Source organism: Pseudocercospora fijiensis (assembly GCF_000340215.1).
Source record: "Pseudocercospora fijiensis CIRAD86 unplaced genomic scaffold MYCFIscaffold_2, whole genome shotgun sequence".
Taxonomy (NCBI): domain Eukaryota; kingdom Fungi; phylum Ascomycota; class Dothideomycetes; order Mycosphaerellales; family Mycosphaerellaceae; genus Pseudocercospora; species Pseudocercospora fijiensis.
Window position 1 is genome coordinate 8569089 of NW_006921533.1, and position 17280 is coordinate 8586368.

Genomic DNA, 17280 nt, shown 5'->3' on the forward strand with positions numbered 1-17280 from the left:
CTAATATAGTACGCTAGCCTTCGTTCTATCGGACGGGGGTACTATTACGGCAGGGACGGTACGCTAGCTAAGCCCGGTATATACTTTCCGTAGAACCGTAGATACTTACCCTAATACTATACTATTGCCTAACTACTAATCGTCCCTCGTATAATAATTAGACTTACTAAGTTAGTAGTAATAGAGGTCGAGATTGGAATATAGATAGGCTACGAGGGCGCGGCCTTTAGAAGGGAAGTGTATATTAGGGCTAAAGAGGCCAAGCGTATATTAGGGCCAAAGAGGCTATACGTAACTAGTATGTAACTAGGCTAAGTAAAGCTAGGGTCTTAGTGCCTTAGGCAGGGCTTAGCGCTTAGCGTTAGGCTAACTAGCCTACCTTCCTCCTTCTCCTCCTAGATCTCTATCGAATACTACCTATACCTACTACTACCCTATCTACCTACTAATATAACCCTTCTTATAACTTTATATTCTTAAGCTTATAATTCTTAAAAATATTTGCTTTTGGATTTTAAGACTAATAGTAGGCGTATTTAGATAAGAATCTCAATATAGATTAAAACTAGGTAAAACCTTTAGTTCTAGCTTTTAGATTACTAAAAATAGTGTTATAAGGCTTAATAAATACTAAAATCTAAAAGTCTTTCTTTTAGACTTTTAGGCTAATCTTAGTAGATAACTATAATAGTTTTACTTAATTTCTAAAAATAGATAGAAAATAGAGTATCTTTGTTTTATATTATTAAAGTATAACTCTTCTATATAAAAAGATATACTAAAGAGAACCTAGTAAGAATTTAGGTTCTAATAATATTCTTTTCTAGATTATATTACTAATAGTAGCTATACTAGAATAAAAATCTAGAACTAGATTTTTTTTAAACAAAACTATAAGACCTAGATCTTGGATTACTAATAACAGTATACTAAGGCTTAAAAAACACTAAAATTCTAAAACGTCTAACTTAAAGTTTTAAGCTATATAGCTTATTAATTTAGGAGGGAACGACTAAAAATTTCAATATTTTCTAAAGATAGACCTAAATTAAAGTATCTTTGCTATATATTGTTTAGCTATAAGTCCTCTAGATAAAAAGATACATTAAAAACAATTTGTAGGGGCAAAGATTGTACTATGTCGCTGCGGTAAGAAGTGCTGCATTGAGCCTCTGGTACGTATAGGCCTCCCTACACTGGCTGAAGCTCTACTTTTGAGGCCTACCCCGGCAACGATTCGAGTTATGCCTTTATCCATGACGCCCTAGCCTGATCACAAGCTGTAGCGAAAACGTCATTGCTGATCGACAGTCAGTCTGGAAGTAGTACGTATCTCGCAACTCGGCGCATCTGATCGTTTCGCCCTTCCGTAGCATGAAGTGTTTTCAGTCAGATCCAGCAGCTTCCTCATAGCACTGCCAATGTTAAATTACCAACTAAGCTGAGACAATCTGCCGCCGACCACACCGAGTTCCACGCACGTGAAACCGGGTCTGCAGTGAGCCCATCGTCGACACCAGCTTCTTCTAGGAATGGTGACATACACCGACTTTTCCGCATAAGATGATATTTGTTGGAAGGGGGCCCGGCTTCTCGGCCCGCTCCTAGCTCTTCGTGACTAAGCCTTGAATGAAGACTCTCGCCCTTAGAAGTTGCTTTTGATATTCTCATGCTCTGAAGCGGGCAAGATCCTCACAACAAGACTCAGCACTACACCTCCCCCTCCTCTTGATACCTACCCTTCCCCTTCTTCTGCACGCTATACTCCCTCGCAGCACTTCTCAATTCCACATTGTCAGGCCACAAACCCTGCTCATCAGCCTCCGCGATATCCCTCCAAGCATCGTTGATAAGATCCCTCAACGGCTTCAAAGCCGGCCTTTGCTCTCTTGGCATCCTCGCAAAGACTTCCAACCTCTCCGTCCTCCCCTCCGAACTCTGCCCCACCACCTTCTGAATCCGTCTCTTCCAGCAACCTTTGTGATGCTTGAGGGCATCTTGCATGTCGTCGAACGACTTGCCGCATCCTCGACATCGAAATCTCACCACCGTTTCGAACTTGCCTTGTTCGCACAGCAGTCTCGCGGCGTCTTGCATTCGCATACTCTTTTCTGCGTCGCGGGTCGTTTGGTGGGCATATGGACAGAGTTCTGGAGCTGACCAGGGACAGAGGTATGAAGGCCAGAGAGGACATCTTGTGCTTTTCAACTGCTTTGGGTGATCTGGTGCTGTAACATCAAGTTGATGCCCGCCTGGGATGGAAGGTGGTGAAGAGGGCAGAGTGCGCCAGACGATGGTGGGATAAAAGTGGTGAGGGCGAGGACACTTGATGTCGGGTGGACAGGCTTCTCCCCGAGCCCAGGAGAGACAAGTCTGTTCGTTGGGCCGGATGGCGAGGATCTCTTGTTGAGCTGAATGAGACATGTGTGAAGGTCTGGATGTGTGGAGTGGCAATCGCAATATTGATGTAGGAGTGCATCTTGTGAAATGAGGCACACGATCCTGGATCTGCGGTATCTCGTGCAAGGTCGTCATCTTTCTGTACAATATGGACATATGTGAATGCGATGCTCTCTCAGCCGTACCAGATGCCGGTCGGCGAGCTAGTTCTGATGACTTGGTCACGGAGACCATCACGCACGATACGCTCTCGAAGCCGTTCGATTGTCTTCTGATCTTCTTCGAATTTTGACTTCTTGTCGTCTTCTGCGCTGCTCTTCTGCCAGAATTTCCAGCTCCTGGACTTCGCCACAGGCTGTTCGTGGTCCGCCAATCGTTGCAGCATGGCTTCCCAATTGCCGACGCCAGTCAGCAAACACTCTCTGCACTTCTTCTTCTCGGTCTCGCTCTCTTGGTCGGATGAAGATGCAAGACTGGGCTTCGCAAGCTGTGCATCTGCTATGGTCACCGCCTGTTTCGTCCATGCTAGGCCTTCTTCGGCAGCATGCTTTTCAAAGATGCTCTGACTGCTGGAGGCGAAGATGATCTCGCCAATGTACAGCATCAACTCTGAATCGGAGCAGCTCGGCTCGGAGGACGTGCGGATTAGAGGCATGTCGCCTGAAGGGGGTGGGTCTGGAAAGTGGGGAGGCACGAATAGGAAGTTCCAGAGACTGAATCCAGGCTTGGTCGGTTCGGGCTCGGGGAAAGGAGAGATGGGCGCTGTTCGGCGAGCGCGCAAGACGGAGATCAGGATCGGCAACGACTCTGAGATCTTTCCGGTCCTGGCCTGGTGTATGGCCAGGTCTGTGATTGCACGAAGCAAGTTTGGCGTGATGTTTGCCGCACCTTCTTTGAGAGTTGAGGTCTTCGGATCAAGAACGTCCACAGGTTGGACCCCATTTGGCAGTGCTGCAGTGGCCATGTCGACACGCCACTTGTACATCTCCAACGCAGCCTCATTCAGTCCCTTGATTTCGAGCCAGTTCGCATAGCCCAGAGCAGCATCAAGCTTCTGGCCGGTAGTAAAGCCACGGCCGGTCAGGACGCGCATGTAAAAAGTCTCAGGCGCAGGGAATGGAGGCACGCAATCTTCCTCCCGTGGCGCTGTTTTCATGTATGGTGGCGTAGGTCGAGGATCCGGATTGCTTGGTCCAATCATAACATCTCTCGGGAAGACCATTCCTCGTGTCTGATCAAGCACCATGCCATCAAGATGCTCTGCTGCCCTGGCACAGCCCATGATGGCCTCGAAGTAGCCTGCTCTCCACGGCCAGGTCTTGGCGCTGATATCGAAGCCACTCCTGCCAACCCCAGGGATCAATATCTCCTCGCCGTCAGCGACCTCTAGCAGCCCCTTTCCTTCCTTCTCCAAATCCTCCAGCCTCGCCAGTAGGTTCACATATCGGGTGCCAACCTTGGCCCAATCGACGATGCCACCCGTTTGGCCGCTTGTTTCTGGATCGCTGAATGCCCTGGCGGTGCGTAGCAGCTGCCGTGTCCCAAACCGCCACTCATCAGGCGTTGGGTTGGTGCGCTCATCGACCTCGATGTTGTAGCCAAACCACGCCACTCCCAGCAGGACCACCGCGGTCCAGCCTGTGGCCGTCCATCTTGCGGCCAGCCACAGTTGTTGACGTGCAAATCGTCGATTTTCTGTGGACAGTAGTCTTGCTATTGGTGCATTGGGACGTCTGTATGATGGCAGTGGCAATGGCTGCGTGAGATATGGCAGCTGTGGACGCGGCGCCCGGGCGGCGATGAGGAGGAGCTGAGTTTTCTGGGTGAATGGCCGGGGTTTGGGTGGTGATGGTGGTCGCAGCGGGCGTATGGCAGCTATTCGGGCTGACGGGAGGCGATATGGGAGGGAGAGCATTGTGCTGTATGTTTCAAGACGATCGTTCTTCGCAGTGGATGATGGAGAGATTGTGCCGCACGGAAATGTCTCGGCGGGGCTCGGAGCGGACTTCACCTACACCTCCACCACTTCCACCACCACCACCACCTCCTCGCCTCCTTCTCCTACATTTCCACCGCATCCACACGAGATGCGCGGCCAAATAGCTGTCGCCGATGTGCTCGGCCATACCGATAATGAAGCGGCAGAAGCTCCCAACCTCACCGCACTGAACGACCAATTAGACTCACTGTGGACACGATATCTGCACTTTTTACACCAGTACACCCATGCCCAGGCATCAATCAAGAAATACATGTCGTCCGGCTTCGTCTCTCTTGCCCACGCAAACTCCCAATCCGCTGGACGTGGTCGTCGATATGGCCGGGACTACTATGATGATCGAACCTCGGCGACCACGAAGGTAGAGGTTTTCGCCGAGGACGATGGCAGCCTGCCACAAGCAAGGATCGTGAAGGTAGCGCGGGAGGTCGTGGATGATGACTTTGAGATCGTGGAAAAGACTGAAGCTGCCAGTGTTGGAGGGCTTTCGGCCAAGGGTGAAGCGTTGGATGAAGTGAGGACTAGCTCTCTGCCTACACCAGAAGCCGCACCTGAACCCGACAGCAATTTCACAGAGCCAAATAAACCTGGAACTTCTTCTGCAAACTCAATGCTTACCAATAATGATCCAACTCGCTGGTTTGGCATTCTGGTTCCGCCTTCTCTCCGCCTAGCCCAGAAATCCTTCATGTCGGCTGTGCTGGGCGTGGATGCCTTCGCTCAAGCAAGTAATGCTGCGCGTGGCATGAGAGATGTCGAGGTTGATATTAGAAAGCTGAGGAAGACTATCAGGAAAGCCGAGAAGGCGCAAGGTCATCAAGTGGAAGGTGCGGTACGTTGATCATGTAGGCAGGGCCTGGCATGAAATGCAACCTCAAAATGCCGCCACACATCGCCCTTGGGAATCATGGGATGTCAGATCGCGACAAAGCCTTGTAGCGGATGGACTGGGAGAGTGGAAATCCTCGTCGACTGACTCGCTCTTGTGGTGATCTGCACGCACCTAACCGCCCGAGCTGACATCTGGCATTTCGCGCGGGTGACACCGAAGCAAGCAGCAAGCCTTGCCGAGTACTCTGAGTGTATCTCTTCCGGTGAGCTCAGGTGATTGAAGTTGGGAACCAAAGCGTTGCATGACGATTCTCTTCCACGCCTCTGGCAGGTCACTCTGTCAGCTCGATGATAGCAAACGTGATCCTCTGGGCTGCCACAACAGTCATGCTTTCCCGTGGTCTTGTGGTGAGCACTGCAACTTCTTGGTACAAAAGAATAGCTCTGCAGCCCACTGCGTCCATATTCTGATATCCAGCCACAAGGAACGACCCAATACGAACTGCAGTCAACGAAGCTCACACATACGCATTGAGGCGAAGCACAGTACACTGAATCACCTCAACGACTATCTACTGGTTACTGGACAGCGAGGACAGCTTTGCTCTTCACGTCTGGGACACTGCCTGTGCTTGCTCCTCGCATCCCAGACCATCATCAGTAGCAGCCTCTTCTCAGACCCACATCACCCACAACTTGCAGACACCAAGAATGACATCTTTCGGAACTCCGTGTACTAAAGACATCATGAGTGCCCCACTCCTCGAGGAAGGCCTTCCAGCGACAGACTGTCGCTTGGAGAACGGCGAAGGCTATGCAGGCACCAACACCCAGCGTGCCGAGCTCTCCAACAAGTTGTATCGCACTGCTCGTGCGATGGCCATGGTTACCGTCCTCTGCCTCGGAATTCTTCTACTCTACCATGATTGCAGCATCAACAATGATCTTGGTAGCCTCGACAGACTCCAGGCAGATTCGTCCTCGAACCAAGAGATCGATGTTGACACCATTGTGGAAATCAATATGGTGGCTCTTGCTGGCCAAGCCGCTGGTGCCACATTTGCTCCAGCTGACACATCACTTGGCGAGAGTTCTACTGCTGATCGGAAGGATCACTACACTGGATACATCTCAGAAGGTCTTTCGCCCAACTCAACCAGCGATATCAGAAAGTCTGGCGGCGACTCGGGATCCCAGCAGGAACGTACCCACGAACAAAGAAAGGCCCAAGTTGACCAAGGCAAATCTCCTGCCCATCTCGCGCCGGCGCCTCCGCAGGGCCAAGACAGCTCATCTTCTGCGGACGCATCATCGACAGACGATTCATCTTCCTCGGAGTCTTTGGGTGGCCGTTTGACGTACGAGCAGGCAGTTGCAAAGGGTGAAAAGTACATCCAGTTGATGAAGCAGCAGCCCCAAAGCAAAGACCAGGCGCGATCGTGGACAGAGAAGGAGGTACGAGATCAAGGCTGGGTGGGTCATTCAGAATCTGGGTTGTTTCACACCCCGAGCGGAATTGTTACTCTCCTGAAAAGCTTTGCGCCCCAATTTATTACACCCTCGAGTCAGATTCCCTCAGACTGGCGACACACGCACAAAATTGAGGGCTCTTTCTTCAAAAAGCCGATCCTGCCGACACAGGCATTCTATCAGCAGATCATCAATGCCCGAGCAGGAGTCATTTTCATTACGAATGCGCGTGGACCGAGGGCGGAAGGCGCAAAGCGGAACCCTCCCGGAAGTCGACTTCCAGAGTTACAACACGTGAGCGACTTCTCTTACATGGCCTGGTCAGAAGCGGCGAAAGCATTCAAGCGATCGCGAAAGACGCTGCAAAAGGTCGTTCGGTGCTCCATCGACAATAAAGATACGAAACACATCATTGCCAAGGTCACCAATGAGGCAAAGCCTGCGTCTCTGCCTTATGCCAAGCGTATGAGCTTCAAAGCTGGTTCGGAGCAGTACTGTGCTCTTCTTGGCACTGAAAATGGCGTTGGTGTGGCATACCTGCTGGCGGAGCATCAAACGAGCCTCGGATGGAAGGTCGTTGATAGCATCGAAGTCTTCTACGATGAAGGATATGCCTACATCGTGTTCAACATCCGAGATGCGATACCGAAATCGGACAAGTCTGGCGCTGCTGGTCCATCGCAGCAGAGAAAGACAACTCGTTCAAGCTCTGGTCTCACAACAACCGGCGAGAAGCGCTCTGCGGACACGCATCTTGACGTACCATCGGCCAACAACCAATTGCACAAGAGGTGGCCATTCATCTACGGTAATATGAATAATGTTGGAGCCAAGAATATCGGTCAAAGGAATGCATTGGACCTCATTGATGCCTCTTCGCCTAGGGCCAGCTGTTCACGATGGGTCGACGCCGATAATCTTCGCGCTGAACGATTTCAGCTTACGGAGTCTCAGCCCTACCGTACAGACAGGCTTACTGTTGCTTCCGAGGCTGTTGCGAAGATTATTCCAGCTTTAGTACACGTGCCTGCACCTCAGGTGTTCTATCGTGTATGGAGTCGAACGATTCAACCAAAGTTGTCACTGAGTGCGTTTCACCATACTAATTTGCTACTGAGTACCGGGAAAGTAGCGAGGGTGGCGGGGAATGCTCAACAGAACATTGTCGCCTGGCACGATATGGCATATCTCTCGCGACTGGAGGCCATAGGTAACGGACAGATGAGGCTATTGAAGCACATCATCAAGGCAGACGTCGACATCCCTACCGCATTTGACATTCTTGCGGAGTTAATGGGGAGTTTGACGCCAAACTTAGACGCACGAAGAACCTATGTGGAAGGCACCAGGGAATTCTTTGTCCTTCTGGGTATAGTTCCCGGGCAAGAAGTCACTGAATTTCTCCTAACCCACAGAGAAACCCTGGGTATGAAGAAGGTCAGCCAAATCAGTCTCTGGTATGAACAAACCGGTGGACACACCTTTCCGGTTCTCTGGTACGAGCTGCATGATGTAGTACAGCCAATAGTTAATCCACCTGGATGGAGAGATGCGTCTGGATCTCGGCCACAGTGAGCCTATACTTCAAACCACAATTTTCCTTCACGGCCGGGAGTTCTGGAGTCAGCGAGAAATGTGAATGTGAAAGAATTTGGGAGGGAAACAGACTGCTGAATATGACTGCATTCCATCGGCGTCTATAGATGGTTCAATCTCACGTGTCACATCTGCATTGACTGGAGTTTTGCTCGAGACAGCTGGTATTTGGTTAGAGATCATTACTACGACGGTATTTCTATATCTCAGCTGATGACCCGACTCTATCATATACCAATTATACCATGCATCATCACAATCACCACTACCATTCCCCGCTTTCAAATCTTCCCACTCCAAACCAGAAACCTATGTGCAAGGAACAAATTGAACACATCCAACACAATCAACGGCAAACAATCATACCACGGCAACCCCTTCAAAATCTGATACGTCGTCCCCGCAATCACCGCCCCCATCACCGTCATCATCCACCCCCACGCCAAAATCCTCATATTCCGATACTTGTGATTCTTATGCGCCTTCGTATCCCCACTCGGAACCCACGCCAACGCCCTCCCGAACACCCGATCTTTAATCGCCGTCAAATACGCATACGATTGTATGACCATGACGAACTGCACGTTGAACCCGTAGCGAGCCTTCGACCAGCAGCGGATCGCGATGATGGAGTACACGATCGACGGCACCGCGAAGGCGAGGTTGTAGTATCGCACGTATTGCGGTCGACACCACAACATCAAAATCCCTGGGAGCGGGTTCATGAAAATCGACAGGGAGATGGCGGAATAATACATCATGCCGGATAAATAGCAGATTTTCTGGATCGGGGTGAGTCCGCTGCGCCAGAAATCTAGGTTCGTGAGGAGGGTGGTTGAGCCCTGTGAGGTAGTCAGAACATCATTCACTTATGTTTTTTTTTTCGAGAGAACTCACCATACACCACCTCATCTGCTGACTGAAAAACGCCCGCGGCGTGTCCGGACAAATCCCACACGCCAGACACAGCGGCAAATACCTCACTTTCCACCCTCGATCCACGGCGTAGAAACCCGTGTGCACGTCTTCCGAGAAGCCGATTTCCGCCGTGCCGCCAACTTCTTCCAGGGCGGCGCGCCGGTAGACTGCGTTGCTGCCCACGCAGATCGAGGCGCCGAAACGGTTGCGGTTGACTTGCACGACGCGGTAGAAGAGTTCTTGCACGGCGCCGGCGCCTTGTTCGACCCAGGATTGGTTGGTGGAGGTGCGGAAGAATTGGGGCGTTTGGACGATTGCTGTGTTGGGTTTGGAGAGGTGGATGGGGAGGGTTTCGAGGAGGAAGTCCGGGCGGGGACAGAAGTCCTGGGCGGGGTTGGAGAGGTTAGTGTGGGTGTGGGTGTGGGATGGGATGGGACTTACTGCGTCGAAGATTGTGAAGAAGTCGCCTTCCGTTCGAGCGAATGCCCAGCGGAGGTTTCCGGCTTTTTTGAGACGGGGTCGGTCTTCGCGGACGATGTAGTTGTATCCGTAACTTTGGGCCATGGTTTTGACTTCATCGCTCGCTCCGTCGTCGAGGACGTAGACTTTGAGTTTGGGGGCTGGGTATTGGAGTTGCTTGACGTATTTGTAGGTGTTCTCGAGCACTTCGATGGGCTCTTTGCAGCAGGGAAGGTAGATGTCGACGGTCGGACAGGTGAGTGGATCGATGGGATGTTCTTCGAGGATCTTGTGGTGTTTGCTGATGTCGTAGTCCTTGCCGCAGATGGAGACGGTGTAGGAGATTAAGAGGTAGATTTGGAGGAGGAAGACTACGGCACCGAACCTGGAGTTAACTATGTGTCAGTATGGCAGAAAAAAGAGTTGGTGGGTATTTTTGCTTACCAGTAAAAAGCGGCAAATGATATGACGAACAGCCACATTCCCACGCTCAACGACAGGAAAGAGAAGACGCCGAATGTGTAAAGTCCCAGCCGATTCGTTTTGAGATAGAGTGTCTTCTCGAAGTCCGTAGGACCGGAAGGCAGGATCAGAGGCGGTGCCTCCACGGGACAGTATGTTGCAACGAAAGACTCTCTGGCCTGCGACCATAGACTACCTTTTGAATCCTGGCTGCTCGAATCTTGGGAGTGCGGCTTCTCTGGAGGAGGTCCACGTTTCTTCTGGAGCTTTTTCCGTTTCGCCTTGGTCTGAGGGCCCACAGGCAGGCCGTCGGCGCCGATCACCTCGATCTCGTCCTCTGGAAGGTGTCTCCGATCATGGCCGGGCCGATATGGTACTGGCGCTCCCGGAAGCTCAAGTCGGCGTTCTGTTGTTGCGGAGCTGAACCAGCTCGCCAGCTCTGCTCGATCGAATACCTCGTCGAAAGATGATCTTCTGCCTGTCTGTGGTCGCGGCTGGGGGTCAATAGTATCTTGCAGTACCGACAAGCTGGCTGACCGTGGTCTTGGTGGTCGCTCAATGTGTTGTTGAGCTTCTGTCCGATCCTGGGAGTACCCTGAGTCGCTTGATAGCCGTTGACCAGCAAGCTCGAAGATCTGAGCAGAAGTCGGCCTCGTGTCTTCTTCTGCTATGGCAGCTGGGACATGAAGCTCTGGTGCAGAGCTTTCCGCGGCACCCAGTGGACTCGGTGATCTCAAGCGACCAGACACAGAGATCGATTTACCGGAAGATGTGGCGGGGAAGTATGTGTTCAACGTCGACAGGTTGGAAGGAGTCCGAGGTACATTGTCTCCAGGTGTAGAAATGCCAGATCCTGTCAAGGTTGGAGGGACTTCGAGACTGGGTACATCGCTCCCATCATCACTGCCAGCTCCACTGCTGCTGGCATAGCTGTTTCGGTGGTGATGACTGGCCAGAAAACGTTTCGACTGCTGCTGAAGGTCTTGCAGCTGTGCAGCTAAATCATCGAGATTGACTTCTGCCTGAGACTTCTTTCGAGGTTTGCGAGATTGGTCGACATCACTGATCTCCACCTGCAACTCGTTGGCTGGCTCGATTGGAGAAGGCATCTTGCAACGCAAGAAGTTTGCTCACGGACGACAGTTCCTCCCCCTTCTGAAACAGCAAGGCCGAAGTTCTTCAAGGACAAAATCAGATATCGTCCAACGTGCGTACCTGCTTGCAACATGGCCGCCACAATCAACGGCGTTATCGCATGGCGACCGAAGAGGAAGACTCCTCCACAGACTCGTCAGCCATGGTCGGAGCCCAGGCCTGCAGATAGCGTCCATACACTATCGAAGAAGCGTCGCACCAAGCCAGGCTATCCACGCTGTGGCACTCAACGAGAAGCACGACTCCCCTTTCAGGACATCAGATTCACGCTACCAAGAGCATGCCAAGTGTATGAGCGCGACCTATGCTCATTTGGTTCTATCGGTCACGGCCGGTAGCCTCTTTAAAAGATAGATACTCTGGGGTCGCCGACGAGCGCTGCGACCGACATCCCTCCGCTATTGTGAGTGGGCAGCATATGTCGTCGTATCTCCTCGTACAACCACCTTCGAGGCCGCGTAGGGGTCTGTGGAGGAAGCGTTATGTGGGGCGTAAATCTGATTTAAGAAGAAGTGAAGGCGTACCACTCTCGCTGTATGCAACACCGCGGGATCTGGATCAGCAACATGTGTGGAGCATGTACTATCCTCAGGTTTCAAGATGCAGGCGAGCTGCACAACGAACATTGTTCCTGCAGCACGTGGCAGCACCGGGGTAGAATAGTCTACGCGGCCGACCAGGGTTCGCATTGTGTGACGGCCGGCACCCACCGGGTAATTGCAGCATGGCCCTGCAAGCGTGATGGTAGCTTGTCGAAGAACGAATCCAGTATTCGCCGATATATCTGCGCCCTTTGTGGCGTCCGTCACACAGCTCGCGCCCATTCGGCTGCGAATGTACTGTCAACTGGGCGGTAGCGAGCGTGAACGACATACGAGAAACGAAACGTACGAGTGCCGTCTCGTGGCGACTCGTCGGGAAGGAAATGTGTTGGCCACGCACTACCGACGAGTATGTGCAGATGGCGACAAGCTTCGATTATTGATCGATAGCAGGCAGATCTCTTCAGCTAGCTAGTGAGCGCGGAATCGTCACTTCCGCACCGCATCTTCCCGTAAATGCAGATACGGATATCTGTGCGTCGTGAGACCAGACCAGACCAGACATCACGACCAGATCTTGACGGAAATATGGGTTTTGCCAAAGATAGCTTGTCGAGACTGACACATAAGAAATGTCACGACCCTGGTGGATGGGAATCATTCTCGTCCTCCCCCATCAATCTGTGACCCAACAAGAATATGAGCAGTTCAGAGTCAACGAGTGCAGCCGGCTCGCCGCTCATGATCTCCAGAGCATCGAGTCAGACTTCTCTGGAAATTTTTGATGACGAGACGGATGCGCCAGTACGAAACATCGTTTTCGTCGGCGCAGGCTACGTGGGTGAGTGAAATGGATCTTTGTTGCTGCTGTCCTCCCCACTGACACTTGCGCTTCCAGGAGGTCCGACAGCCGCAGTGATCGCAAGCCAATGTCCAAACATACGGGTGACCGTGGTTGACAAGAGTCGAAACCGAATCCAGCAATGGCGATCGAAACACCTCCCAATCCACGAACCCGGCCTGAGCGACATCGTTCGACTTGCTCGAGATGGCTCCGCATCGAGAGCTCCGAATCTCTTCTTCTCCACCGACTGTGACGAACACATCGCCGCAGCAGACATCATCTACCTTGCAGTGAACACTCCCACAAAGACCAATGGCATCGGCGCCGGAGCCGCGACCGACATTTCGATGTTTGAGTCGGCCGCAAGGTCCGTCGCTCTGGCCGCACAACCTGGGGCGATCATCGTCGAGAAGAGCACAGTGCCTTGTCGTACAGCGGACATGGTCCGAGAGATTCTGAACTTCCACCGACCTGGCGTCCCGTTCGAAGTGCTCTCGAATCCGGAATTCCTTGCAGAAGGCACGGCGATCCAAGATCTGATCAATCCATCACGGGTCCTCATTGGTTCCTCCACGACCACGTCCGGGCGTGCGGCTGCGGCGAGACTAGCAGATGTCTATGCCGGCTGGGTTCCGCGAGAGAATATCCTCACGATAGATGTGTGGTCGTCTGAGCTTGCCAAGCTCGTAGCGAATGCCATGCTGGCGCAAAGAATCAGCAGCATCAACAGCATTAGTGCCATTTGCGAGAAGACGGGAGCAAACGTCAGCAATGTGGCCAAGGCGGTTGGCTTGGATGCGAGACTGGGGCCCAAGTTCCTGCAAGCCGGTCTCGGGTTTGGAGGCTCGTGTTTCAAGAAAGACATCCTCAGCTTGGCGTATCTCGCCGAGACGTTGGAGTTGCCGGAAGTGTCGCAATACTGGAGATCGGTCATCGAGATCAACGAATGGCAATGTTGCAGATTCGTCCGGTCGGTGGTGAGAAAGCTCAATGGCAGCTTGCGGGGGAAGAAGGTGGCTGTCCTGGGCTATGCGTTCAAGAAAGACACAGCAGATACCCGAGAGTCCCAAGCCACGGAGGTCGTCCGAATGCTCTGCGCCGAATGTCCGTCCGAGATCGCCATCTACGATCCGCAATGCGACAAGACTCATGTGGAAGCTGAGCTGGCTGGCCTCTTCTCTGCCAGCACATCATCACCAGCACTGAAGCCGAACGGTCCCGTTTCCGTCTGCGACAGTCCATACGAAGCCTGTGCCGCAGCGACGGCCGTTCTCATCTTGACGGAGTGGGATCAATTCAGGTATCCCTCGGTGTCCCCACTACAACCTGTCAGACCAAAATTGCACGACTTCGACTCTGGTTACAATTCCGATTCAACCATGACGGGCGAGGTCCCCACCCTCCAAACATTCCAAGCCAACAATCCTCTTGTCATGTCGTGTGACAACACCAATCCCGAACCTGCATGCCCAGGGGAATGCAAGGATTGCATGCTCGAAGTTCACGGCGGTGTGGGTGCAAGAGATCCTATCGACTGGCCCACTGTTGCACGACTCATGCATGGAGAGCGATATCTTTTCGATGGCCGGGGGGTTGTTGATCCGGAGAAGATGGAGGAAGAGGTGGGATTCCGGGTGGAAACAATTGGCAGAGCGCGTTCGAGGTAGTAGAATCGTTCTAGCGTGCCGGCGATGCTTCCTGCACCGGCACGTCGCTCCTTGCTTCCAAAGATAGAGACGGAAGGGGTTGCATCGTTGTATAGATGCTGTTCTGTGTACTGAATCCTTAATATCAACAGCGCGGGTTACGGTTGGGGTCGATCGGCTGGCACCATACGTTGTGTAACCTGTACCTGCACGAATCAGTCATGATGGAACAGGACAGGGGTTGATTTCCGCGCAGGATGGGATTCAAATAGATGAACTTGGTGACGGTACCAGGAATGACCTGACGTTGCGGCAAGATGTTGGCCTTCCATTCCCATTTTGATGACAGCATTGCCAATACTATTCTTATTCTACTCGCTTGGCACGGCAATCCACGCTTGGAAAGATTCGTTTAAATTGTATGTAACCGATCTGCAACCCGGCACCTCAGCTCCAGTCGCACAGCACAGCACAGCAAGCAAGCAAGCCTCCGCGAGAACTGTCTTTCAGCTCTTTGCTGTCTGCGTCCGCGATAATGAGACTTCCTGCGAGTTTCCCGACCATTGAACTGCGCCACGATGATTTTCTTGCTCGTAGCGTGCTTTCTTGCCGTCTCGCAAGCGACCGAAGCCCAGCATGAGCTTTGTGGGAGGTGCGTTGCACGCCCGGCCGGCCGTGGTGACTTTGTCACATCTGACTTGTGCGACAGGTATCAAAGCTATACCACATGGCCTTACATTGGTGAGTACCGCATGATATGGCTGGTCATGCGACTTCACGGGGGTTGACTGGTTGTCAGTCAACAACAATGCCTGGAATCAGGACAGCTCGGGCGGAATCTGTACATATGTCTGCGACACTTGTCCCAAAGCTGCCGTATCACTTTACTCGCTCTGGAATTGGACTTCGACGCCGCCGGCCGTTCACGCGTATCCAAATGTAGAGTTCCGATCCGATCGCCTTCCGCTACGACTGGGCGATCTGCGCTCTCTCAACGTGTCCGCGTCGTGGGCATTCGGCCCCGCAAGCTTCTCCCAGGCCGCCAGAGACCCGAACTCACCCGAAGATCTTGCGTACATCAACTCGAACAATGTTCAGGCCAATGTAGTGTTGGATGTCTTTGCGGATGAAGATCAAGAGAAGTCGCAAACGCCAAGCAAGCAGAAGTACGAGTTCATGGTATGGGTTGGGCAGTTTGGGAAAGCGTCGCAGCCCGTGGGAAACCGAGCGCCTCGCGATCCGCCGGTGGTCGCTAGAATGGATGATGTCGACTTGTAAGTCCTGTACTCGAGATCATGTTGCATCGGAGATGACTGACTCCATTACAGTACTCTCTGGAACGGCACCAACTCCAACGGACAGTATGTGTATTCTTGGATTGCGAACGAGACTTTGACGGACTTCGACATGGACTTTGCACCGTTGATTGGGTTTTTGGCGAAAGAGGAAGGGGTCAGCGAAGATGTATACTTGGGCACGATACAGTTTGGACACGAGACCTTCCTGGCTGCGAGTCAGATGAATTTCTCGATTTCGTCCTATGCTGCTGATATCTCAAGCAATCGCCAGACCGGCGACAGCACATCGAAGCCGACTGCGTCCCTTCCTGTTGCGACGAAAGTCAGCGCCGCGAGCCAACATTCGATATTTTGGGTCGATCCGGGATGGTCGCTTTGGCTGAGTGGGGGTTTCTTCTTGATTGGGTTCGGGGCTATGCTGTGAGATATGTACTGCTAGTTCTCCTGTCGATTTTAGTCACTCCATGACATGCGGGCCGTAATGTGGAGACTTTCTCGTCGCCCTGATCACTGCGACTTTGAAGCTCTCTCCTTCAGCTCTGGTGATGTCTCTCCTTTTTGCTCGAGATCGGCGGCCATGAGTGCTGCGCCGCATGTGTTCGTGAATGCAAACAAGATGCCTGCAATCGGGATGGTTTCGAGCAGAGTGGCGGGAATGCCGAAGCCCGTGAAGGCTCCTCGTCTCTGCTCAACAAAGCGTTCGCGCTGTGGTCCACTCATGCCTTTGAGCTGGAAGTAGCGGGCATGAGCTTGAGGTCCGTAGGCTTTGCCGCGGAGGATGATGAAGATGGCCGTTCCCACGACAGGGATGAAGTTGAGTGGCAAGTACATCAGGTATCGAATGACCGCGCTTGGCGTCAACTTCGAGAACGGCTTGCTGGCCAATTTGCCGAGCCGCTGAATGGCGTCGCCGTACTTGTTGCTCTTGACTTGACGATCTCTCTCCACCAGCGCGGTATGACCTCGTGCCACCAACGTGCCGTCGAATGTGTCAATGAGGGAGTCCTCGATGAGAAGTGCCTTGGCAAGAACCATGGTCAAGGTGGAGATCTCGCTTAAGACCAGGAAGACGGTAGAGACAACCGCGAGAGGCCCGGATGTGAACAGCAAAACTGCCAGCTGGGGCAGATAAGTGACTGCGAACATGAATATCGTCACCCCTAGGCCAAGGCCCATGGTCGGAACGAGCTTCGAGGCAAATGGCTTCCAGAGATCCTTGTGGCTGAAGAAGTAGACGATGCCCTGAGAATAAGATCAGCGCCTGATACGGAGCGCACTCTCACCTGTCGGACTGCATTGTTACCTTGATGGGATAGATGTATGCACCGCTCTTGACCCCATCGCTGGCGGCCTTCTGCACGGAGGACAATTCCTCCTGCACTGTGGCTTTGACCTTGTCCGCCATATCGGAAGCTTGGCGTGGAAGTCGTGGCACTGTATCTGAGGCCTGTGGCAGGTTCTCCGTGGCTTTTGGTGGTGGTGTTGTTGAACAGACCTCCGTGTCGATGTCCAAGTTTGTCCAACTCGGGAGCGTCATTCTTACATAAGCTGTCTTGGCAGGCAATAGACTTTTGGGGCGTTTCCTCAGCAACAAAGACGAGTTCATCCGCGACTTCATCTCAGCCATCCATTCCGCATCAAGCTTCGGGCGGAATGCCAC

At 52.5% G+C, this 17280-nt stretch overlaps 6 protein-coding genes across 6 annotated transcripts; 3 read left to right on the plus strand and 3 right to left on the minus strand.

Annotated features, from left to right (window-relative positions):
* Positions 1–2093: 2093 nt before the first annotated feature.
* On the minus strand, positions 2094–4315 carry MYCFIDRAFT_152062 (uncharacterized protein; the record flags this gene model as incomplete). Its single annotated transcript, XM_007925964.1, has 1 exon — positions 2094–4315. The coding sequence occupies one exon, from the start codon at positions 4313–4315 to the stop codon at positions 2576–2578; it is 1740 nt and encodes a 579-aa protein (XP_007924155.1). The 3' UTR covers positions 2094–2575.
* A 172-nt stretch (positions 4316–4487) lies between these two features.
* MYCFIDRAFT_131697 (uncharacterized protein) lies at positions 4488–5240 on the plus strand (the record flags this gene model as incomplete). Its single annotated transcript, XM_007925965.1, has 1 exon — positions 4488–5240. The coding sequence occupies one exon, from the start codon at positions 4488–4490 to the stop codon at positions 5238–5240; it is 753 nt and encodes a 250-aa protein (XP_007924156.1).
* Positions 5241–8577: 3337 nt separating this feature from the next.
* On the minus strand, positions 8578–10305 carry MYCFIDRAFT_29693 (glycosyltransferase family 2 protein; the record flags this gene model as incomplete). The annotated part of the gene is made up of 4 exons (XM_007924156.1): positions 8578–9138; positions 9194–9598; positions 9656–10058; positions 10118–10305. Coding segments are annotated over 4 exons (1557 nt in total), but the record flags the coding sequence as incomplete, so codon positions are not given.
* Positions 10306–12531: 2226 nt separating this feature from the next.
* Positions 12532–14343, plus strand: MYCFIDRAFT_187048 (UDP-glucose/GDP-mannose dehydrogenase; the record flags this gene model as incomplete). The annotated part of the gene is made up of 2 exons (XM_007925978.1): positions 12532–12673; positions 12731–14343. 2 exons carry the CDS (start codon positions 12532–12534, stop codon positions 14341–14343), a joined length of 1755 nt encoding a protein of 584 aa, XP_007924169.1.
* Positions 14344–15114: 771 nt separating this feature from the next.
* On the plus strand, positions 15115–16044 carry MYCFIDRAFT_29591 (glycoside hydrolase family 12 protein; the record flags this gene model as incomplete). Its single annotated transcript, XM_007924150.1, has 2 exons — positions 15115–15596; positions 15651–16044. Coding segments are annotated over 2 exons (876 nt in total), but the record flags the coding sequence as incomplete, so codon positions are not given.
* On the minus strand, positions 16006–17091 carry MYCFIDRAFT_86491 (uncharacterized protein). Its single transcript, XM_007925547.1, has 2 exons — positions 16924–17091; positions 16006–16862 (listed from the first exon to the last, which is right to left on the minus strand). The coding sequence occupies exons 1-2, from the start codon at positions 17023–17025 to the stop codon at positions 16128–16130; spliced, it is 837 nt and encodes a 278-aa protein (XP_007923738.1). The 5' UTR covers positions 17026–17091; the 3' UTR covers positions 16006–16127.
* Positions 17092–17280: the final 189 nt, after the last annotated feature.